This window comes from Amphiura filiformis, chromosome 2, assembly GCF_039555335.1.
Source record: "Amphiura filiformis chromosome 2, Afil_fr2py, whole genome shotgun sequence".
Taxonomy (NCBI): Eukaryota; Metazoa; Echinodermata; class Ophiuroidea; order Amphilepidida; family Amphiuridae; genus Amphiura; species Amphiura filiformis.
In genome coordinates, this window is record NC_092629.1 from 12,972,865 (window position 1) to 12,999,141 (window position 26,277).

Sequence of the window (26,277 nt, forward strand, 5' to 3'; positions counted from 1 at the left end):
CAATCATCTTCATACGTAATACTTTTCCTAGCAAATGTACTGATCCATTTTCATGTGAATCAAACACCACTGTTTCTAGCAGGGTATCAAAATATTAAAACAGCACAAAGACTCAAGGGATGTTTAGGGTACCTATTCAGAATAACAGCAAAAGGCACAAGTCATGACAATTGCTTTAAAATTGTGTGTGAAAAGCACATAACACTAACTTGTTTTGTTTAGGGTTTGCTTTTACATACTTGCTTTAGGCATCTTCCCGAATATGCTTTAGGGTCACCTCTTTGGAAGACAAATGTGTTCGCGGATGATTTACAAAAACCTCTGGCCGGCCCCTTACTCTGAATGTTATCATTGAAAGTACGCCCTTAACGGTCAAAACCAACACATCCGTCATGTTCAACGACAGAGTCAACGATAACCTTTAACCACCAAAGTGACTATATATGAAACTGAACAATTTGAGAACTTCCCATCCCATAATGCTTGTTCTACACCGTCACGCATCTGGCACAAGAGACCAATGGAACCAATTTTGTCATGGTTTTGTCTTTAATATTTGTTAATGTTATTGTTCTTTTGTTTTGTTGGGGTTTTTTTCAAACCTCTTTAATTTTTTGCCTGACAGTTAAGTTTTCAGGGGGTAAAATTGGTTGGTCTAAAATGCGGACAGGGACAGTCTTCTACAACAAACCTCTTTCATTTTTTGCCTGAGTTAATTTTTCAGGGGGTAAAATTAGTTGGTCTAAAATGCGGACAGTCTTCTACGACAAACCTCTTTCATTTTTTTGCCTGAAACTTAATTTATCAGGCCAAATTAGTTTGTCTAAAATGCTGTCAGTCTTCTACGACAAACCTCTTTCATTTTTGCCTGACAGTTAATTTTTCGGGGGTTATAAAATTAGTTGGTCTAAAATGCCGAGAGTCTTCAACGACAAACCTCTTTCATTATTTTGCCTGACAGATAATTTTTCAGTGGGTAAAATTAGTTGGTCTATGGAAAAATACGACAATTCACGAAAAGGAAACGTATCTCAATGCATTGTGGGAACGTCCTTATCCCTGCGCAAAAAAATAGACAATAAGTTGATTATGACCTTGAACATGTACAAAATGCAAAGTCTATTTTAACAAGTCATGATGAATCAGTCAATGCTACAGCAATGGTTGCGTGCAAATATTGCATTGTTCATGTCGTGTGATCCCGTCGCAGATATTATTTAGGAATTGATATTGTGCAATTTATTATATTCAAAATGGAATTCCCCATCGACGGACAAATGTTTCAGATTATTCAGTTCCACAAACATGATGAACAACTTCAAGGAAACAACTGGAAGTGGTATTGGCCGCAGTATTCCATGGTAGTCTATTACCATGATTACGCATGGAGGCACACTGGCTTGTTTTTCATGCGTAGTCAAGATATTTTAACTCTTTGTAGAACTGCCTTTAGTGAAATCGTAAAGCAGTACAAGCGATGCAATGGAAAGCTTGCAAAATCAGAACGGTGAAGCATTTAGCTAGCAGCAGCCATAGATATCACTGGAATTTGAAGCCGTATAGCAAGTGGAAGACTGGAATATCAAGATCTTAGGCTACCCAGTCTCTTCTTTCTGCTGCCTAAACATAAATAATGTCAAAATCTAGGCCTATAAGGTAAGTTGAACTACAGTGTTAGGTTCTTTCAAAGAAAATGTCTGGTTCACGCCCGGGAGGGTACTTTTATTTTGGTCCCAGATTTTGGTAGAGGTGTGCGACGCGACCCCCCCACACACACACACACACTTTTTTTTTTTTAATTTATCCTATAAAAATGAAACCTCTTCTCCTCTCTCCCTCTCCTCCTCTCCTCTCCTCCTCTCCTCCTCCTCCTCTCCTCTCCTCTCCTCTCCTCTCCTCTCCTCTCCTCTCTCTCCCTCCTCGCCTCGCCTCGCCTCGCCTCGCTTCGCTTTTCTTTTGACTTTTCTTTCTCTTCTTTTCTTTTCATTACTTAATCCATATATTATCAAAAACACGTTTTTGATAATCTATGTCCCTGTCGCGTTGTGATAAATGTCGGGGAATTCCAAAACCACAGCCTGGAAAATCCCGAACGCCTTTGCAAAATAACTCCTTCTGACGTATCATCGATGCGTACATAATTATGCGCAATCAGGGTGCAATTGAGCAAATTAGACTGCTGCCCTCATTCGTCAATCTACAAGCATAACACAAATAATTACCCAGTGTAGACGACTGAAGGATTTAGTCTAATTGCAAATCTTCATTATTGAAATGCGCAGTAACGATGTGCGCATCAATGATGTCATGCATGGGTCCAACCGCAAAGGTTTTTGGGTATACCAAAAAGCAAAAAGGCCATTTTGCCTATTGTATAATATTGATATAACTTTCATGGAATAAGCGTGATTAATTGACTGTTGGAAGTGGAAACAGAAGCATACATTTAATATGACGATGTTAAGTCTATCAAGGTAGGATGCCACATAAATTAATAAACTTTATGGTATTTTTTACAATGATGTCTTATGTCTCATATCTCGGTTGTTTTGCGACTAAATTTTGGAGTTGTAAATATTTTATTTTCCCTTAAACTTGCTTCGTCTATCTGACAATTCAAGATCTAGATAAGGCCGGTCATGAAGACCAAACTTGCATCATCACACGCTGGCATACTTTCATTAGGACTTTTATTAAATGTCCTACCCGTGTCAGTGGTTCTACATTTTAATAGTTATATGTAAAAGAGTTAGTTTCAATCAATAAGTACGTGTAAAAGCTTTGTCTTTTCTGATTCAATAAGTAAAAGTATTGTCTTTTGTTTGTCGTCATTAAATGTCGATTGATTGTAAATCTTTTGTGTGCAATGTATTGTAGAAGATTAAATCAAAATGATTTTAAAAGACTTACATGTATCATAATTATTATCAATTCGAAGTAGGTAACATAATTCTGATGTTAAATTATCAGGAGGGTAATTGTTAAACACGACTTTTCAATATGTTGGTTGTAAAGAATGAAAAATATTAACGCAATATGATTATTATATTAAGTTTTGATGGCAAAATAAATTCCTTTATTGGCCAACTTTATTCTACCTTTCAGATTTTGATTCCAACTTCCAGGAATAGTAATAAAACCATGCATTATTCATAATTCCACATAATTTAATAGTCACATGTCATAATATCATACACATGTAAGCATGTGTTAGTAAAATCAGGTCACTTTTGTTTGCGTTCTCATGAACGAACGTTTGTATTACCAAGCTTATTTTAAATTAAAATGTATCGCTTCAACTTGGTTCACGTCTGTTATTTTTATGTAAAAAAACTATTAGTCAAGATTATGAATATATATACTAACATCTTTTCAATATAATATGGTGCTGGAAGCAGCAGGCCTAAATATTATCTTGTGCCAGGAATAGGCCAATAGTGTATATAACAATAAATTCATATACCAGCCTCGGCATTCTTGAATGAACAGTGTTGGAAGTTAATCCCGGATCAGGAAAAATGACGTTGTATCCACTTTTCAATATCCTCAACCCCCCCCCCCTCCCCCCGCCCAATCCTGCGTAGTAATCGATACAATGCTAAAACAACTAAAGTAATTATAAGATAAATTAAACTTGTGCCCGAGGCTAAATTTTCCATGGTTGTGCTTAAATTATTCTATTTATTTATTTATTTATTTATTTATTTATTTATTTATTTATTTATTTATTTATTTATTTATTTATTTATTTATTTATTTATTTATTTATTTATCCTGTTTCTATATATTTTTATGTATCAGATAAAAAAATATTGTAAAAAACAGCTTGTCCGTTTTCGTGGTGGGTGGAATCACTAAAAATGTACATCGTACAAAGCTCGTGACGCAATCGTACATGTACACCGGCTCTTGTCACGTAAGCCATGTCAAAAAAACCCGGGTAATCCCCAAATTACAAGTTACAAAATAAAATAAACATGTGTCGAAGTTTCCATGGTTGTGCTTAAATTATTTTACTCTATATTTTATTTTTTTTATATATTATTTATTTATTTATTTATTCATTCATTCATTCATTCATTCATTCATTCATTCATTCATTCATTCATTCATTCATTCATTCATTCATTCATTCATTCATTCATTCATTTATTTATTTATTTATTTATCTGTTTCTATATAATTTTATGTATCATATAAAAAAATTGTAAAAAAAAGCTTGTCCGTTTTTCTGGTGAGTGGAATCACTAAAAATGTACATCGTGCACAGGTCATGAGGCAATCGTACATGTACACCGGATCTTGTCACGTATGTGAAGGCCGTACATGTACACCGGATCTTGTCACGTATGTAAAGGGCGTAAATCACCAAATAACTTCTCCATTGAAAAGCACGTAAAAATCACCTTTTTAAACGGCGTTTTCTACCAGGCGTGACAATATTTTTCACTTTTTAACGTCATCCCTGTATTAATTAAGGACTGAAATTTCATTTAAGCTTCAATTTTGGGGAACTTTATAGGTTCAGTTTTTTATTAAAAAATGTTGAAAAGCGACGCCGCTATTTCAACGCCAAAACTAGCATTAAAACTTGTTCCGTTAGCAGTAATTCGGACAGGGCCTACTTTTCTTGTGAAATCGATTTGTATAATTTCATATCTATTTTAGTCATTAATAGGTTAGCATCTTTCATTTAAATCAGAACATGCCATCCTCACGAAGAACATGGTCCCTAAGGACACCACATTGTCTCATGTAGCCATATACGTTTAACCGGAACTCATCACCATGTAATACGCCCTAAACGCAAACTGGACGGGAACGCAAACTCTATACAAAATTCCCACTCCAAATAGTATACTGCCCTCTTTCTTAGGGAGCTCGTTTTAAGTTCAATAAAATGCATTGTTAGGAGAATTCACCTCATCAGCAGGTCAATACACCATCTTGTGGTATGTGATATTGTGTGCCCGGGATTCATACGGTTAGGTCGTTGCATCAAGACTTTCAGGTGTCGTATTCAGCACAGATCTTCTGAAAATATGGAAGTCTCGCAAATTGTCCCCAGTATGACTCATATACACAGTGGCGGCGCCAAGGGGGAAGGGGGAAATTTCACCATGTGTTCTTTGTCGTTAGTTTGCCCCCCCCCCCGGACAAAAAGCACAGAAAACACACTATTTTTACCCAAAATTCGCCGAAGTTTAAGATAAGATTCAGATTTTGCCCTAAGAAATAATACACCCCCCCATACACACCCACCAATTTCCCCACTCCACTGCATAATTATATTAACCCGGAACTCGTATTGCAATAATACATAGTGATTGGTGTACGGCGCCCTCAATACGACCTTGAATAATATCCATCATGTCCATTAAAATCAGTACAATAATTATTGCATCTTATATTCTCCTTACCCGATAAAGTTTGCGTTTCCGTCGTCAAAGACCGAACTCGCAAACTGGTTTGCGAGTTCGTGCTGTTTGCGAAGGCAGCCGTAACACACGTAAGCTAAGCCATGTCAGAAATCCCCGGGTTATCCCCAAATTACAAGTAACAAAATAAACTAATCTTGTGTCGAAGGCTAAAGTTTCCATGGTTGTGCTTAAATTATCTTAGTCTATATTTTATTTTATTTATTTATTTATTTATTATTTTATTTATTTATTTATTTATTTGTTTGTTTGTTTGTTTGTTTGTTTATTTATTTATTCTGTTTCTAGATATTTTTATGTATCAGGTAAAAAAAATTGTTTAAAAAAGCTTGTCCGTTTTTTATATATTATTTATTTATTTATTTATTCATTCATTCATTCATTCATTCATTCATTCATTCATTCATTCATTCATTTATGTATTTATTTATTTATTTATTTATTTATCTGTTTCTATATATTTTTATGTATCATATAAAAAAATTGTAAAAAAAAGCTTGTCCGTTTTTCTGGTGAGTGGAATCACTAAAAATGTACATCGTGCACAGGTCATGAGGCAATCGTACATGTACACCGGATCTTGTCACGTAAGCTAAGCCATGTCAGAAATCCCCCGGGTTATCCCCAAATTACAAGTAACAAAATAAACTAATCTTGTGTCGAAGGCTAAAGTTTCCATGGTTGTGCTTAAATTATAGTCTATATTTTATTTTATTTATTTATTTATTTATTATTTTATTTATTTATTTATTTGTTTGTTTGTTTATTTATTTATTCTGTTTCTATATATTTTTATGTATCAGGTAAAAAAATTGTTAAAAAAAGCTTGTCCGTTTTCCTGGTTGGTGGAATCACTAAAAATGTACATCGTACACAGATTATGAGGCAATCGTACATGTACACCGGCTCTTGTCACGTAAGCCATGTCATAAACAACCCGGGTAATCCCCAAATTACAAGTTACAAAATAAACGAATCTTGTGTCAAAGGCTAAAGTTTCCATGCTTGTGCTTAAATTATCTTAATCTATCTAGCTAATTTAGGTGTTTGGAAATATTCGCACTTTGGTGTTTTACAGTGTATGTTATAGGTAATAGGACATTGCCTAGTTAACGTCACTGTGTGAAAAATAACCGGCCAATATTTAAAGTATTCTCTGAAATTCTAGAAAATATAGTTTTGTAACATGTCCTAAATTTTTAGCTAATTTAGGTGTTTGGAAATATTCGCACTTTTGTGTTTTAGGAAGGATATGTAAACGACAGATAACACCAAAAAATATGAAGAAATTATTTCCAAACCGTGTTAAGTCTGCAAACCATTATGCTTTTCATTTTCAAACACGTTGGTTAACAATAAGCACACTATTGTCTCATTTCGTAAACAAAAGCGCACACAATATTGTTACCTTTTGTTCGCTTTATAATCGTTCACCCAACTGAAATTATAATACCAGCTCATTGCTCATTGCACAGGTAAAACAGAAACATGTGTCGTGTAGATTTAACTAGCGAAGATCTGATTTAATCAGTTGAGCTTTTTTTAATGAGTGTTATCTTGGTATATACGTCTAGGCCTTTTCTATTCACAGATTAACCATTGTATTCCTTTTGTTTAAGGTTCGTTGCCTCGACCATTACCTAGAGTAATGGCGGTAGCTGGCTCCCCAGAGACCATTATCAACACAATAGCTCAAGATAACGGTCTCGGGCAGCGAGCTAAACAAAAGAACACCATGGACATTCTAGAAACACTATGGAAAGGATCACAACATACATGTAGAATCTGAGTTGGTTACTAGTCTCGATAGCATTACGGAACAAATGCATACAGCTCGATTTAAATGCAAATGTTACATGACAAGAGAAAATTATAGAGTGCTCCTGCAGTCCGTATAACAGTAATTCATGCAACACCACTGGTGCTCAGTTAAATTTATGCAAATTAAATTTTAATTAGCATAACGATGTAAATATTCATAAATAAAAAGTAACCGTTTCGCTGAATGTATACTCAGTACATGTATATAAACTTGCCATTGGTTTTAGAAGGGAATCTGTCTTTATCCTTGCCGGTCCTCAACGGTCCATGCGAATTAGCTACTAGCAGGGAACTTTGATTATTATCGGAATTGCCTGTCACACATGATCGCACACAGTAACGTGGGCAATCGGTCGGACATATTGACCCAGGTCAGCATACCGCCATATCCTTCCCGACATGCTTAGTAGCCAAGTCCGTAGAAGACTGGATCCACACACTATGTACACATCTATACATTTGGCTACATTTTATTATACGATAAATACGAATTTATTAAACATAGTAACAAATATTCTCTAGCAAATCGGTTATACGATGGAACTGTTAGGCATATTATAAATTCGGGATAATAAATATCTTCCTGACCAGCCATATATGCGCATGGTCACGAGGATAGACGAGTATCAGACCGACGCAAATTGTCTTTGTCTCCACATCAGCCAGTTTGGTTCCGCCCCCTCCACAGGAAGCGTAACCTGTGCAGGAGACTCGGTCGGACCTCATCTCTCCACATCGATTGTCTATGGTAATGGCCTGTTTCTCACCCTTTATCTACTACTTAATAGCTTTTAATGAGGTTGAAGTCCTGCAAAGGTCGTGGTGAATTCTACTGTAGACATGACTGCATCATGGCATTTTGTAAACCGTACATGACGCAATCATACATGTACACATCGACATACGTGACAATCATGCATGTCACGTATTAAACACAAATCTTCAATATCTGATATTGAGTAATCACCAGGTCGGGGGAAACCCCCAATTTTGTTTTGGAATTCAACTACTGTATGTGTGTCAGCTGCTGTATCTACATGTAGGCCCTACCATTTCAAATACCGTACCTAACATTGTTTGAACCTGATTTTGTATCAGCATTGTAGTTTTAAGGGGTTGGTCAACAACCTTTGTACAGTATTTTTTGTGGGACCTGAGAGCACATCAGATATATTGAATCATTACGAATACCATGAATACGAAGAATGTCCTTCTGATATATACATGTATGTCAGATGCTTGTAAAATTTTAGTTTGTGTTGTCAGGATTTTATGATATCAGGGTTCTAACTTTATAACATTGTTACCCTCATAACCAAATTGCCTCGGTCATTTTTGTTGAGGTTTAAATTTTTTTGCTTAACTCAATCTTTATTATATTAAACCTTGTAACAAAATGACTAAGTCATTAGAAAACACCAAGAAGGTTTTTTTTTCTTTCAGATTTTGCCTTTTTCGCAGAAATAAAGACTTCGGCAATTTGGTTACGAGGGTGACATGTAAAAAATAATTCATGGGACCAGGGATATGAAACAAAATTTACTTTGTGTTACCAGGTATTTTGTGTTAAAAGAGTTTGTGTTACAGAGGTTCCACTGTATATTCACCTTCATCAGATTTGTAAAAAGGTTAATCCCAGAGCAGGAAGGATAAGACCGACAAAAAATACTGTTTTGGTTCTTCTCGTCCCCGGCTCGTGCCCTCCTCCTTAATTTTTCTTACTTTTTTTCAAATAATTTTAGAATTAGAATGGTTTAGGAAAACAACATACATTTATAAATAATATTGAGAACAAGGATCGAGTCTTTTTGTGGTATATTCTAGGGGATTTATCCCTCACATTTGAAAAGATAAAATAACATGCATCCTCCTTTTCTCGAGCACTATTGGAAAAGATCAAATCCTACAATACTTTGACGGGAAAAACCCACCTCCCCGGGCCACCTCCTTCTCTCATCAATCCTCTCATGATGCAGTCATGTCTACAGTAGAATTCATCTCGACCTTTGCAGGACTTAACCCCATTAAAAGCTATTAAACCAAGATAACACTCATTGAAACACCTCAACTGATTAAATCGGATCTTCTCTGGCTGTGCACATGTGACTGTTTTCATGTGCGATATCGCAAAAAAGTTTGCGTATTATAGCTTCAGTTGGGTAACCGATTATAAAGGAAACGAAAGGAAACAATGGTATGTGTACTTTTGTTCACGAAATGAGACAATGGCGTGCTTTTTGTAAACCAGCATTCTTGAAAATGAGCAACATAATGATTGTTGACTTAACACGGTTTGGAAATAATGTCTTCATATTTTTGGTGTTATCTGTCGTTTACATATCCTTCCTAAAACACAAAAGTGCGACCCTCTCCAAACATCTAAATTATCTAAAAATTTAGGACATGTTACAAAACTATATTTTCTAGAACCTATTTAGAATAATTTAAATGTAGCTTTTACCGTTTTTTGTGGCATCCTTCAGAAGTGAGCGGTCCGATACCAATATTTTCGGTCAAATCTCCATTCAATTAACACGGGGAGTTGGCTAGCTATGCCTTGCCCTCACTCATATTTTACAAAAGTGCGACCATTTCTGAACATCTAACCTAGCTGTAATTTTAGGTCATGTTAGAGAAATATATTTGCTAGAAGTTTGGGAGAATAAATAAAATATTGGCTGGTTATTTTTCACACAGTGATGTTAACTAGGCAAGTGTCCATTCTCCCAACATACATCATTTGTAGAGGTCACGCGACAATGGTGAGAGCACTGTGTATTGTGTATAGGAAAACGGACAGTAACTGCAGTATGTTGACGAGAACCAAAACATTTTAAATATTATACTGCCCGAACCGGGCGTTTTCTAATGACTAAGTTGTTACAAGATGGCAGCTGTTAAAAAAATTGAGTTAAGCAAAAAAAAATTAAAACCTCAAAACCACGTTTTCGACTTTGTTTAATTTGACATATTTTTTACCGTGACCGCAATGTCCATAACCGGGGAAAAACACGGCCGCAATCGAGCATGCAAGTCATTGTTTGCATGTGGATGGAATTCCCCATAGGTTAAAAAAAGGAAGTGCTCTTGAAAGTAGGGCTACGCGCTGTTTATCTATTGCCTAAATTGCATTAATACACATTAATTCAAGCAATCGACATGATCAAGTGGTCTTTGCTCGCCATGGAATTCCAGGGTGGGAAGTGCAAGTTACGCACAAATATAGTATTCCCCGGAAGTATTGAACTCCATGCATCTGTATTACTGTGTGATTTTGCGCCTGTTGGTGACCTTTAAGTGATCCGTGCTATCTTAATTTTAAAAAGACTGTTATAAATACGCCTATAGCTTAGGAACTATTGATTGTATTCACAATGTTTTGACATAGAACGAAGGATGGTGTATTTACGCGCATTTTGATACCCCGTTTGTCCAATGTCGTTCAATATTAACAACATATATTATTATTATGCTTTTAAGGGGGTACTACACCCCTGCCCAATTTTGTGCCTATTTTGGCATTTTTCTCAAAAATTATAGAGCATTGATGACAAGTAAGATATGTATATTATAGGGGCAAGGACTACAACTACTGCACTGGAAATTTTATTTCAGCACAGACAACAGTTGTGGAGTTACAGTCAAAAATGAGGGAAACCCAATATTTGATCAATAAATCAATAACTACTTGCCTTGAGTTGCTGAATTTTCAGTGCAGTAGTTGTAGTCCTTGCCCCTATAATATACATATCTTACTTGTCACCAATGCCGTATTGGAATACTCTAGGTAAAATGAACAAGGAAATGAATGACAGTGTAAATAGTTATGATGTAAATAATATTATTGATCAGATAAGGAAAGGTAACCATAATTTTGGGTGAATACAAATGTTTTATTAAATGATATCGACATCTCTTTTGATGATGTTAAGGATGCTATCTCGTGTGCCAAAAATAATAAAGCACCTGGGCTTGATTTAATTACTAACGAGCTCTTAAAGAATGGAGGGAATGGTTTAATTAATTCACTAACACAACTGTTAAACTGCTTTTTGGACTTTGAGAGCACGCCCAATGAATGGAATAAGGGAATAATTATCCCCATATATAAAAAGGGTAGTAAAAAGGACCTAGACAATTATATTGGAATTACATTAACATCTTGTGTTTCCAAACTTTTCAATCGAATCATTTCAAATAGAATTTCGTCTTTCATTGAAGATAATAATATTCTTTCGGAAGTGCAAGGAGGCTTCAGGAAAGATCATAGGTGTGAGGATCATGTTCTGAATTTAACAGGTATTGCAGCTGCAAGACTTGATGAGAATAAACCAACATATATGGCCTTCCTGGACTTCCGAAAAGCATTTGATACTGTATGGAGAAAGGGTCTCTTGTCAGTTGCTTGGAATGTTGGCATCAAAGGAAGGGTATGGAATATTTTAGAGAGTTTGTATAAAAATGTTCAATGTATAATGTTAAATTTGGGGACATAGTCACAGATTATTTCGATGTAGAAGGTGTTAAACAAGTCTGTGTTTTATCTCCAATTCTTTTCTGTATTTATATAAATGCATTATCAAAGATGCTTGGCAAACATGATGTTGGAATTCATATTATGGGTGTTAACATAAAATGCCTTTTTTGGGCAGACGATGTTGTTCTCATAGCTAAAGATGAAAATGACTTACAACGTATGCTTAATATTGCAGCCGAATTTTCAAATAAGTGGCGTCTTAATTTTAATCACACGAAATCTAACGTTCTTGTTGTTGGTAAACGTGTTAATTATAACAAATTATGGAATCTTGCAGACAATCACATTATGAAAGTAGATACCCAGCAAACACAAAACGTTTTCGACATCATTCGCAAAAGGTTATAAAAGGTTGTCAGAAAACGTTTAAATGTCGGGTTATATAAAGGGTACATTAAGAGTATAAAATGTTTTCATAACATTAAAAAACATTTTTTGATAATCTACTGCTCAGCAAACAAAAATGTTTTACAGAAAACGTTTAAATGTCGGGTTATATAAAGGGTATAAAAACGTAATAACATTCCAAAAACATTCTTGAAAACTTGATACAAAACATTCTAAACAGAATGTTATTTTGGGGTTGAAAAAATATTTTGGGAAAAATGTTTGCCCAAAATATTTTCCATAACGTTTTAAAAACGTTTTCATGACCTTTGTATAACCCGACATTTAAATGTTATTAAAAGGTTTTCAAAAAAACATTTTAAGAACATTTCTGTAATTGCTAGGTTCAAACATTTTAACATAGATGTTATTTAAGTAGGTATTGACACAATATTTGGCACAAATGTTTGTAAAAATAGTTTACAATAACATTTTTTGAAAACATTTAAAAATATTGTTGTAGTGTGTTTTCATATAAAACGTTTTAAAACGTTATCATGACCTTTATATAACCCGACATTAATGTTATTAAAACGTTTTTACCTAAACCAAAAGCCAAAATATAACTTATTTAAAACGTTTTTAAAACGTTTTTGTGTTTGCTGGGTATGTACAAGTACTTAGGTGTTCATATCACCAGGAATCTATCTGATCATTCTCATATATCTGAAGTCATAAAAAAGGGAAATCTTTTGATTGGATATGTTAAGGGTAGACGAGGTATTGTTGGTCGAAGCAACCTAAAATCGATTTTCATTATCTAGATCAATATATTATTGAAAAATAACACCTTGATGTTTTGCAAAAGTTCATTCTACAAATCGTATACTTTGCAAACTTGCTTAATGTATTGTTGTTAATGAGTTATGTACGTTTTACAAAAGTGTTGTTGTTTCAGCCCTCTTTACAACGTAACTCAAGAACCGCAGCACCTATAAAAGTATATCTGTGATATTTTAATTCTTCTACACGCTCGCTATGAATTGAGCAATGCAGTTTTTGCCAAAGCTCACTACCATTCGTAAGATGCTGTGAACTACCAAATCACAACAGTTTAAAATAATTAATAACCTTAAGTCAATTATTGATAACCAGGACGACTTCAATAGAGTATATTATGGTAATATTCTTTGGAAATCTTTGGCTTTACCAGCTATTAATTATGTATGTGCGATTTCATCATATAGCGCTAGTGATTATAAAAAACTTGACAGTCTCCAAATTCAAATGGCAAGGACTATTCTTAAAGCCCCAAGAAACACCCCAGCAGAAGCACTTATTGGTGATTTAGGTTGGGAAGATTTTAAAAGTATGCATGATAAGGTGAAAATTAAGTATCTCTCAAGATTGCTTTCAATGGACTACATAGATGGCCAAAGTTAATTATCAACGCTCTTCTTATTATGTCTGAAAACTCACATCCGATTTCTTGGAAATGGCTTTGAGTCATATAATGGGTTAAAATACTCAGTCATTAAGCAATAGTTTATCTAAGTCTTTCAATCATATTCATAATCAATACCGTGTGAAAAATTGGTATGAATCAGCATGTCGTAAATCTTCTTTGAAGGAATATGTTCAATTCAAAAAGGCTCCTCACAAACTAGACTTTTATGGTGCAAGTATGAAGTTCAGAGCACGATCTAATACACTCTCGTTAGATAGAAAGTTAAGCATTTGGGATAATAACTTCAGTGTTATATGTACGTTATGTAATGATGGCATAGAGGATATTTTACATTTTATGTTTAAATGTAAAGCACTAAAGGGTGTCAGAGATGACGAACTAAATATTCTTAAGAATAACCTTTGTAATAATGGTTTCTTTTATGTTTGGAATATTTTATATGCAGTGAGATGAATATCAAATTGTGTTTTGCTCTAGGTAGTAATGTATTTGATGGTCATGGATACGTACCATTCTCCCCAGAATTCCAAAATATTATTGATGATATGTTTGATGCCTATTGTAAATCGTACATAAAACGTGCATGGTCTTTAAGGACACATTTGAAGGCACCATAAATAATGTCTTTCTTATTTTCTTAAGGGATCTGGAATGAGCGTTTTGAGCGTTTCGACAGTATTTTTTATGGAACATGAGAGTACCTCAGACGTATCGAATTGCATTCTGAATACGAAGCATGTCTTTCTGATATCAAATAATTTTCATTTTTTGAAAATCACGATATAATACAAATTTTATGACAAATCATAAAAATTCGATATTTTTCAAATTTTTGATATATAACAGTCCTCGAAGTAAATTTATAAATCTAATGATATATTCTTAAAGTGTATGTAGCTGGGAGGAAAAGCCGTCGATCAATTGACAATTTTGACCTTTCAAAAAAAACTAATTTTTTTGGTGTTTTGGGAAAAAAATCCATATCTTCAATACGAAAGGTCAACATTTTCAATTGATCGTCGGCTTTTCATCCCACATACATACACTTTAAGTATAAATCATCAGATTTATAAAGTTTACTTCAAGTACTGTTAAATATCAAAAATTTCAATTTTTAATGATTTGCCATAAAATGTGTATTACATTGCGAATTTCAAAAAATGAAAATTATTTGATATCAGAATGAGATTCTTCGTATCCAGAATGCAATTCGATATGTCTGACGTGCTCTAATGTCCCACATTAAATACTGTCCAAACGTTCATACCCCTTCCCTTAAGTTCTGATTAATGTCCTTGAGTAGGCTACTTGACGTCGTACAATGAGGTTTACTTGTAAATATTTTTATTTTGTATTTTTCATGTTTACTTGTAAATATTTTTTATTTTTTATTTTTCATGTTTGAAACGTATCATTTATTTGTATGTACTTCTGTTTAATTTTATTTTAATTTAATGTTGTTTTATATATTTATCTACATCAATTATTTAAATGTTTTTGGATGCACCATCATATTGATGAGTGCCACTGATGTAAAAGTGATATCCGAATAAAAACTAAACTAAACTAAGAATTCAGTGGCTACTTTTGTGAGCCGAGTAAATAATATTTATTTTAATTGACTTTGCGCAACTGTACTCACTTTACAGTAATCGACAGTCTTAGTCTTACACATAATCACCAGGGCATGGCCACCATTCCTCTGTATGCAGATATCAGCTCTCCTCAACATGCTCAACGTGGCATTCACGTCACGTCTAAAGAGACGTCTGTCCTACCTGGGTATACAGTGGCGTAACCAGTGGAGGGGCCGGGGGGGGCAAGCTGCCCCCCGACACAAAAAAACTGGGAAGATGAGCAAAAATTGGGAAGGGAAAAGGGAAGGAGAGAAAAGAGGGAAGAAAAAGGGGAAGGAGAAGAGAAAAAAGGGGAAAAAAGAGGGAAGAAGAGAAAGGGGAAAGAAGAAAAGAAAAAAGAGGGAAGAAAAAGGGGAAGGGAGAAGAGAAAAGGAGAAGGGAGAAGAGAAAAGGGAAAGAAAGAGGGAAGAAGATCTATACTACTTTCATTGTGAAATTTGTACTCTGAAACACTGATTTTTAGCTTCTAATATGCCAAAAACCAGGAGCTTCAGGGGGCTCCGCCCCTTTACCCCCGCCAGGGGCCCCACCCGTTTATCGCTTCGCGGCAAGCCGCTCGCGATGCGAGCGATCGCTCGCACATTAATACTACAACTTTTCGGAAGGTTAGGTCTGGTTACGCCCCTGTGGGTATATGCATAGGTATTAGAGGAAATACCTATGGTATATGTTAACTTGTGCAATCTGGAGTACATCAAGGTCTGCAGGAGGACTTGTGAAATCCTCTGATTACAGATAGCACCACAAGAAGAAATCAAGAGGTGTACGATCAGGAGATCTTGGGGCCATTCTACTTGGTGCTTCAAAGCAATCACACGATTGCCCAACAATTATGTAAGGCGTTCTGTCAATTACTGTAAAGATAGTGGTGAAAGTGTGATTTTCATGTTATGAATTGACTAAACACAACTGCATTTTACACGGCTCACAAAATAGCCACTAAGTCCTTATTTATGGTCCCATGCCAGTCTGCTATCAATTAAAGCATTTTGATCAATGCGTCGTACTTTTTAATCTAGTAGCATTTTTCAAACGATATACTTTATTTTGATACACACAGAATGTACTAATTATCTTTCCGAAATCAAACAATACTAATCAAACAAACTTGTCTATTTTTCTCCTTTTTACCGACAGATGGGTTGAAATAACTTTGGTAGTCATCCTGGCTATTAGCACAATCGGGTGTTATGGTGCTTACCTACCACAAGACGTGCCTGCTCCAGATTCTCAATGGTCAGGGAACTGCGGTCCGCTATGTATTGGGGATATTGACTACTTCTGTGAGGAAGAAACCGATACATGTGAGCACTGCGATATTTACTGCGGCGTGGCGTATTACGTAATTTCGTGTAGGAATAGGTGCCCAGGTTAGTATCACATTCGAGAAGATTTCAACTGTGAATGCAAATACATGCATTTTATTTAATGGCCATGTGTAAAAAGTTTGTTTATCTTCAGCCGAACTGATTCGTTCCCTGAAAATGTAAATTATTGTGAAAGATTATTTTAATTGTGTATCATTTGCATAATTTATTAAGTTATACACCTTTACATGATTTGCAAAATATCAGTGCGATGATTCGTTGGCGCAAATTTCTTCAGCTCATTACCCAGTATTGCAAAATCTCATTTCCTGCAATGCAATTTGTTCTTTGTATTTTTTTTTAATGTTTTTTTAACTTTCTGCAAGTAATAAGACTTTGCTTTCATTCAATAACAAACGTAATAATCTATGCCCGAAAATATGGAACAACACATCCTTAAGTGATCCCATATCAATTTGTAAGCGCTCTTTTTAAAAGTCATAGTTCATTGAATTTACAACCGTATGACAAAACAGGCGAAAATAGTAACTTTTAGCACAAGATTTGCAATTTAAAGAGAATTGACCATTGACAATATAAGTGTGCTTTGTTTTTATTTAATGACATAAAATTTGACAAATATTGTAAGGAACACTTGAGGTTTTGACTTTTAAAACCTACATTTTGGTCAAAAAATGTGCTCGGATAGGTAGTTTTCAACAGATTTTTCACATTCGCCTTGCTATAACATTGAATTGTGTTATCTGTTGACCTAGTGACTAAAAGTGTTTTTAGGGGGAAGTGTTAGCTTTCGTTTGATATAAAAAATTCTGATTGGATGCAGGGAACACTTGAGGTTTCGACAAAAACCAACCAAAGAGGCCTATTTTTTAGCTAGAAGCTTCACAGCTCATACATTGCTATATACATGTATGCACTCAACCGTGTAGTGTAATCAAAGACTGTGGTGGAGACATTCGCTGCTTGGTTGGAAGCGCTTGGGACGAAATGTGTGCTCATGTGTATCAAGGTGGAAACTGTGCACATGATGGTTTATAAGAGAATCGTTTTTGTATAGAAACCTTTCCATATGTAAATTCTACATCCCTCTTCACACATTATATTTATCATGTTTATCATGTTTACAGCTGGGTTCTTGAATAACAATCTAGCACATTTAAGCCTTTAAAATTGAATTATTATTTAATAATTATAAACAAGGAACAAAATTACATTGCAGTTTTACAGAACTGTTTCGTGAGGTCCTGAAACAAGACCTCAATCTTCAGAAACGAAATGTAGAGTGTCAAGTTCTGTAAAACTGCAATGTAATTTTGTTCCTTGTTATTATAATGCTCCCAATTGGTTGGTTTTAGTATAGCTTGGAATTATTATTATGAATTATTATATAAATATGAATCATGGAGTATTATACGTGCTCTGATTTTGTCATTTTATTTCATTAATTTTTGTAATTACTCTTTACCTATTATTGTGTTTACCCTATTCTTCTTCAGCATGGTACGCCCAAAACGTCATTCCTAAGACAACACCGGCTGTAGAGACGACCTCCGCTGTAACAACTCTTCCATTAGAAACAACAACGCCGGTCAGCAGTCAATGGCAGGGGAACTGTGGACGCACAGATGGATTAACGTGTGGACATGACATCGACTACTACTGCGAACAGGAGACTGGACTTTGTGAGCATTGCGATGTTTATTGCCCGGAACAGAACGAATATATGTGCAGGAAAGAATGCCCAGGTGTGTAAGAAGTGAACAGTGTAAAGTTTCTCATTAAAAATGGTTCCAATACTGTGTTCAATGAAATGTAACCTCACAATTTTATATTTACAGCTTTCTAAACATTTCAAGAGTTTTGGGAAGTTTAGGACAACCTGACACAAAAAATACCTCAGCATTTTTTGTTCCTTAGCTTACTTCAATCATCTAATTATGTAACATTATAATTAACAAATCATAACAAATTCATGAGCGAGGAAATCCATTATGTTATTCTTTTAGCTTACTTTTAATGCCATTACAACTCTTAAAACATTTAATAATGCCATTACAACTCCTGAAACATTTGATTTAAAACATTATTGGCAGTTTGTAAAGTGGAGTGTTTGCTATACGATGTTGAAATCGATTTTTGCATTGAATGTATTGCACAACCATGGAAACATTTGATTCCATTAACATGTTTGGCATTTTTTTCCTATAAACATACAGAATGGTACGCCAAGTACAATAAACCAACACCAACAATTGTACCAACAACCCGTAGTGCCACCAACAGGACCGTCCTCTACCACTACTGCTGAATCACCAAGTACCCATCTACCTCAAACAATATACCAGGATACAACATCACATCAGGAATTCACAACCGAGCATGATGTGCAAAAACAAAGTAACATCATTATTTATGTCATAGCTGTTATATTTATTGTTGTGGCAATTATTTTATTCGCCATTGTTGTGTTTGTATTTTGGAAATGTGTTCAAAATAGTCGGTACAAACGAATATCAACTCATCCTTCCATTGACCCCGCACATGGACAAACTCCTGATCCTCATAATGACACAGAGACTATTAACTTGGACCATCTACCCAGAATTGAAGAAGAAGTAGAAGAAGAAACAAGAAGCCCGGTGGTCTGCCAAGCTACGGATGCGGATAAGCCAACGGACGGTCTATATGAGCCTATTCATTCCGATAATATTACAGATTTATCTTCCACCACAGACTGTAATAATGACTATGCTTCCACGGTTGCAAGACTAGATCATTCATCGACCAAACTGAATACGTTTGTTATGTGTTTGAATGTCGACGAGAAAGAATCAAACAGCGCAAATCAAACAGCACGGCCAAACTGCGGCGCTTATGGCGTGCAACCAACAAATTATTGAAGAACAAATATACGTTGTAATATAACGTCGTAAGAGCTTTTTGACGGAAGGGAAAGGAGGAAGGAGTAAAGAGAGAAAACACAGTTTGCTTTGGTTATGATTCCTGCCCGAGACCCCTCGCGTGCCCAGCACTAGGTCGGTGAAAGCGTAAATATATCATTTATGGTGATTGCGTCATCACATCACGTGGGGTGCATACACGCACAGTGCATAAGTCATTGCACGTCAATATTCATAATCAAATCATATCACTTTATTGGTCAAATCACAAACGACAGGACCTCGGTGTCACCGTGCGGTAGTTTCCCTTATTTGATCTACGTGACAACTTCATCCCCAAACTACATGGTTAATATCGGGGAAATAGGGCAACTGCCCGGGGGGGCACTCAACTTTGGAAGTGACGGTATGTGCCTGTCAATAGGCCCCCTCTTTTGAAGTCGACTATACCCGATGACCCCTTTTTTAAAAGCCATACCCGATTACCCCCTTTTTTTTAGTTGCGGCTACCCAATGACCCCCTTTTTATTCTAGAATAGCATCATCAAAATGCAACAAAAAAATGCCGAAACTGTCAAATTTTGCTCCATTTTTTCAAAATTATGCCGAAATTTTCTAAGTTTTGCTCCATTTTTCAAAATTTTCTACCCGATGACCCTTTTTTTTAAATCTTATACTCGATGACCCCCTTTTTTCAAAATATTGTACCCAATGACCCCCTTTTTTATTTTGTTTGTACCCAATGACCCCCTTTTTTAAAATAACGCTTTGTACCCGATAGGCCCCTACTTCGCGACTCCGGTAGGCACATACCCGTCACTTCCAAAGTTGAGTGCCCCCCCCCCCCCGGGGGCAACTGTTTTTCTCTCGGTACTGACTACGGGCCCTATCACCCTCACGCTTTGTAGCCAATACCTCGGGGAAAATATTTGTCCTATTCCCCTCTAACCATGTATACTACCTGCAAGTATTAGGGTTGAAAGAATCGTGTACATGTTGTATGTTATGTATTTAGTCTTGAAGAACAATTCAAATTCTTTATACAATCTACTTCAAGCTCAGAGAAGATATCTTGCCCTTCCCAGAATCCTTTGCAACTTAATACATCCCCCTCATTTCAACCAATGACGCTCCCATTAGTTTGTACATGTTTTCTTCAGTTGTTTTCATTTTGAGAAGAATAGACTGGTTGAACATGGCACAGTGTCATCGCCCCGATATCTTCATGGCAGAAATTGCCATGGTAGCATGAATCCACAGCCACGCATAGCCATTTTGTTCCGACCTTATGAGACGTATAATTAGCCGAGTGACCTGACTAAGGCTACTGACAATAGCCGGGGTAATTGATTTCTCGCTGTGTGAGTAAGCTTGTATACGACATTGCGGTCAAGAGTCATCGACTTTTATACTGCCTCCACGGGAGTAGTGAGTGCAGCTATAGCCTGCGCGCTGTAGTCCATACAGGAACAACGCAATATAAAATCAAAATGTTGGTCAGATTTTGAGTTCACGACGCACAGTTCTTTTTCAAGACGCTAGCTAACGACTATCATATCTGTTCAACACGTATATTCAAGTGTAAGGAACCAGGTCTGGTTTCTTTAGACAAAATCATTTACAGGAGATATTCATAATTTTCTACCCCGGTATCCAAAGATTTTCGTGTGATATCAAAATCGTGCATAGCACATTCACGTGTATTTATTTTAGTATCTCTGCTGTACCAAGTAATTATTAGCCAGGCGATGTCGGTGTGCATGGGTCGCTAGTCAAGAAATAAACATATTTTGCAAGTTCTGAATGTGCTCTGTTCACTGAGGTATATTTCGTCACTATCGACCCAAGTGGCACAACATTGCAAATCAGTACAGAAAATTGAAATGGAAGAAATGTATTATTGGAAGTGTTTGATATCTTTTCTGCTTCAAGGTCATGAAATACTTTCATTGATATTTTTAACTATAAATGTTATTTTATGCATGTGTGTGAAAGTTCAAATTGAAAAGGCTGCCTTATTTATATGTAACATGATGTACGAATACAGGAAGTAAGGAGGCTTTAATTTATGATGACCGTAATACTAATACCCAACCAACGTGCCTTTGAACTGTCTGATATATTCAATCATGTTAAAGACCCGGTGTCAGTTTCCTGTATAAGAAAGTATTCACTAGTTTATGTATTGCCTACAGTGATCTGTCCATATGAAAATTCACTCTTTTGAGAGTGATTTACACTCCTTCACTCTTTCCAGAGTGAATTAGATTCTTTTCAGACTGAATCTACTCAATATTCACCTCACTCACCTCATGTCACTTCAGTCTACTAGACTGATCACTGCTAGGCAGTAGCGTAGCCGGGATTTTGGTATGAGGGACAAGGCCAAAGTTTCGTCCCAATTTGGAGGGTAAAGCCAAATGTTCGTTCCCATTTGTCAAGTGTTGTTGTTTCAGCCCTCTTTACAACGTAACTCAAGAACCGCAGCACCTATAAAAGTGTATCTGTGATATTTTAATTCTTCTATACACTCGCTATGAATTGAGCAATGTAGTTTTTGCCAAAGCTCACTACCATTCGTAAGATGCTGTGAACTACCAAATCACAACAGTTTAAAATAATTAATAACCTTAAAAGGTGTTTCGTACTAGACGGAAGTAAAATCAGATCAACCTTTCATATCCGATTGGTTATTTTATGCATGTGTGTGAAAGTTCAGATTGAAATGCTGGCTTATGTAACATGATTGTAACAGGGCTAGATTGGCTCATGGCTCAAGAACCAAGGGACCCAAATTTTGGGGGATAACAAATGAACACTAATTTTATTCGCACATTTGAATGTTCAATTGTACGTGTACATTGAAAAGAGGTTTGACAGATGTCACTCGGAAAATTCTGTAGGCTGGTAGGGCGCTTATAGTGGAAGATAGGCTCTAACTCTGTCACTATGTCGAATACGGTAACTACAATTCCACAATAGTTTTTGAATTTTCGTTGAAATTGTACTCCGATTTTCTAATTTAATACGATGTTGTATGAAGGATATGGGAAGGATAAAACCAAAACATTAATCGTTGCTGTTATTTTCGCTCTTAACAGGTTGTATAAATAAGCAAGATAAATATATTACACTGGGCCGTAAAAGAATAGATTGCAGTTGCCAAACATCTCATCTAGCACATTTGCTACAATCGTCATCGTTTACAATGTCTAGGACTTCTATGATATTTGTATTTCTTGTGCAACCACTCAGTATTGTATTAACGGTGTGTGACCCGACAGACAGCCTCACCCCCCCTTCGCACCATTAGATATCAACTGGTCTATGTAGCCTTTTTGTTTGTTTGGTTTAATCTTGGTATTGCTCGACCTCGGACAAAAAAAGAAGTGTTAAAAAATTGCTTCACCGAGGTGCCAAAATATTGTCACGAACCCAACTACCAAGACCCCCCCCCCTTGGTATCTAATGGTGCATCCTTATCCCCAAGAAAATGCAGATTTGGTATCAGTTGAAAAAACATTGTATTTTGGTGGTTGCCACCAGGCACCCGGAAGATCGTCCAAATTATGCAACACAACATGTCAATCTCAGATTTAAAATTTCACTGGGGAGATAATAAAAAAGGTTTTTTTTAGATGCTCCATTTTGAGGGATATAAGTGAGGGTGATACTGTCGATCGGATCACCCACCTTTAAAGTAATACACCTTTTTAGGCGGTGTGTTATTATGACCTGTGTGTGATATATTTTTAATATACTAATATTAAAACGTTTATTGTATATTAATGTTATATTCAAAAAATACTTTTATCTTTCTCTCTGTCTTTTTGTATTGAGTAATGTGGTATAATGTAAAATTACGTGAAGATGTTTGTTTATGATGTGAAAATATTTGTAATGTAAAATACGAGTTAGTGCCAAATGGTGTGTGTGGTGGGGTGTCTTCCTGTCATAACGGACATCAAACTCATACAGCAAAACATGTTACTGTATTCATCGAGACCTAAGAACCAAAACTGGTTATATCCAATAATTTTTGACTTTAGATTAATTTGGTCCATTTTATCATGAACTTGGTTAGACGTTGTCGTGATGGTCATTATGCCAGAGTTGGCCATGTCCTATTTGTGTAAAAATTATATCAAACATAAAAATTACTGTTGTTGTTGTTTTTCTCAGAAAGAATCAAACGTTTAAATTCACAACATCAGATTTTGTACTTAGCCAGTACTGGGTTTTAAGCCCTTGATATGTATGAAATCTTCACTAAAGATGTAAGATGTGTGAGAGTGTTTTCATTATAAATAAGTTTAACGATTGGATGTAGCAAATAAATAATGATTGATGCATCTTAATTCTTGTATATTTGTTCTTTCCTTTTAAACAATAATCATGCCAAGTAGTGTTAATTTCCCTGGTTTGGTTTCTAAAGTAGGACTTACTAATAATGCCGAGATTGCAAAATGCCGTTTCGGTTTTGGAGTGGGTTTGATTCGGTGCATATTAAAGAGAGTCCCAGAGTTTGACCATGGTGAAAAGTTGACGACGCATTTAAATTTCATACTTCGTTTGTTTTTCGCGAAACAATCCTCTCTAGACAAATACCTGTCCGGGATACCTGTATTTCGGAACATCCCTAAAATAAGGCCCGGAATGCAATATTGACAATGCGAACACGCGGGCCCCACCAAATAAAGATCTGTTTTCGATACAGAAAAAAAACTGTTACGGGCGGACGGACTACCCCCGGGGACTTCCCAAGTAGTAGGTCCATTACAACAAGTTAACATGGGCAAGAGGACAAACTATAATTAGCTGATACCCCAATGCTTAATTTACATATAGCCAATCATAGTGCACTGCTGTGTCACTAGTAATGAATAAACAACAGTTGTTGGTTGAGCTATCACGCATTGACCTGATGTGACCCCATGCGAGTAATCAATTTCGTATGTAAATGAGATAGAGAGGATCGCACAGCGCATGCACATCTATCAGACTGCTGTGGCAACGCACAAGCAAATGAGGAGAAACTACAATCATTATTTGGGGAGGGGTGACGTAATTTGTGATGCCCTCGTCCAGGCCCGCATGTTATTGCAAAAACGCAAATAAATGGAATATTTTTCTTCTTTAATATCTGTTCGTAAATTGTAAAGGCCTACGGAAAAGAAAACCAATAAACAGCATTTCCAAAATACAAAAACTAGGCCTATAAAACCCCGGTATAAAACATCAAGTCCGGCCATTAACATTGTATCGTGTATTACAGTAAATGAATATTTTATTTAGTTTATATTCACAGATTTTATTTCAACGTAATATTTCCCAAATTTTAAAACCTAATTTTGGAATACTGATAATAATTCATTAGTCCTAAAGTAAGTCACGATGCACGGAAAAAGAGAATAAAAACAGGAACAAATTGCTTTAAACTATCAGTGAATATTATAGTACCATTAAAAATTGCACGAAAAGCGATATAAAAGAAACCCCAATTGAAAATGCGTTCACCCAGATCCCATTGTGTATATAATGACGTCATGCCATTCATAACGTAACTATCACGCCCTGCACGGTGGGTCATTAGCATGTTATTTGATGGAATGTTTGAGATCGAAAGATGCCTATGAATATTGGACAGGTACCTATGGTAAAAATATGTCGAATGCCTTGATATTTGGCTCGAATGTGCTTTAGGGTCGACAGGAACTATTGGGCGTGTTACTATGACTTTGGAGTACATGAGTGACACATAAATCGACTCTGGCCGCTGAGGTCTTGCTTCATCGATGGGTAGTTCTCATAGCATGTGTTTTCAATGGAACTTGACCGGAACAGAGGGTGGCGAGTTGTAAAAGTTATAGGTTTCGAAGCAATGGGTACATGCATATTTTTTTCACAAAAGAATACATGTTTGGTATTGATGGTTAGAGGAAATATTGAATTTACATAGGAAACAGTTACTTTATCAAAATTTGTTTCTGTTGGGAACAGGAGATTCTCAAAACGGGGTACATGCATTTAGCCCATACCAAGCTATGCATGAAATACGGCGTGTTATTGACAATGTGTTTTGCATTGAAGGATGTCCATTTACTTGTTGTAATGCGGTGGTCGGGATTTTTTGAGCAGATGCAATTTTTTTTGAGCAGATGCAATATTGACAATGCGAACGCGAGCTCAAAAAAATGTTACGGACGGACGGACTTACCAAATAGGTCGGAGAGTCTGGATTTTTGAACTAAATGCAATATTGAAAATGCAAACACAAAAAAAGGGGTTATTTTAAACTTTAAAAGATCTGAACATCTTTTTCAAGTATATTTTGAAACGTTTCTGTCAAAAAAGTTGCTTTTAAAGCCATAAGTACGATTTTCATCAAACTTTGTTTTTGTCAAAGGTTTCTGTCCCGTTTTAGCCGAAATAACGTAAAAGATAAAGTGAAAAAAACACTTGCTAATTTAGCCGTGTAACGTGGAGTTCAATGGTGAACTTAATGTCTGAATACGACATTTATGTCAAAATGATTCTGTTAACCTGACAAACACAATGAATTTGGCTGATACATAACAAATATGGTACATCTAAAACATGTAAAAACAGTGGTCGGGCCCACCCATATACATGTATATGTATAAGAGGGTTCTTTTTTATGTCGCTATAGAGCTACACTTATTTTAGGGGTGGGTAATTATCATTTGTAATCTCACATTTAATTTAAAATGGATATATTAGTATGAGACACGCGACTCTAACCTACTGTACTGCATGCACTTTGCTTTGACCGATTATGAACAAACAAAATTGTATTTTGA

The 26,277-nt window shown here is 35.8% G+C and overlaps 1 protein-coding gene across 1 annotated transcript; it reads left to right on the forward strand.

Annotated features, from left to right (window-relative positions):
• Positions 1–1,209: 1,209 nt before the first annotated feature.
• On the forward strand, positions 1,210–20,292 carry LOC140145901 (uncharacterized). Its single transcript, XM_072167618.1, has 4 exons — positions 1,210–1,656; positions 16,366–16,598; positions 18,053–18,301; positions 18,773–20,292. Exons 1-4 carry the CDS (start codon positions 1,634–1,636, stop codon positions 18,862–18,864), a joined length of 597 nt encoding a protein of 198 aa, XP_072023719.1. The 5' UTR covers positions 1,210–1,633; the 3' UTR covers positions 18,865–20,292.
• Positions 20,293–26,277: the final 5,985 nt, after the last annotated feature.

Excerpts from the sequence above, each read along its gene's own strand:
- LOC140145901 (XM_072167618.1), top strand. The coding sequence starts at position 1,634 with ATGTCAAAATCTAGGCCTATAAG. Across the intron at positions 16,599-18,052 it reads GTGTAGGAATAGGTGCCCAG|CATGGTACGCCCAAAACGTC; the intron begins GTTAGTATCACA and ends ATTCTTCTTCAG. Across the intron at positions 18,302-18,772 it reads GTGCAGGAAAGAATGCCCAG|AATGGTACGCCAAGTACAAT; the intron begins GTGTGTAAGAAG and ends ATAAACATACAG.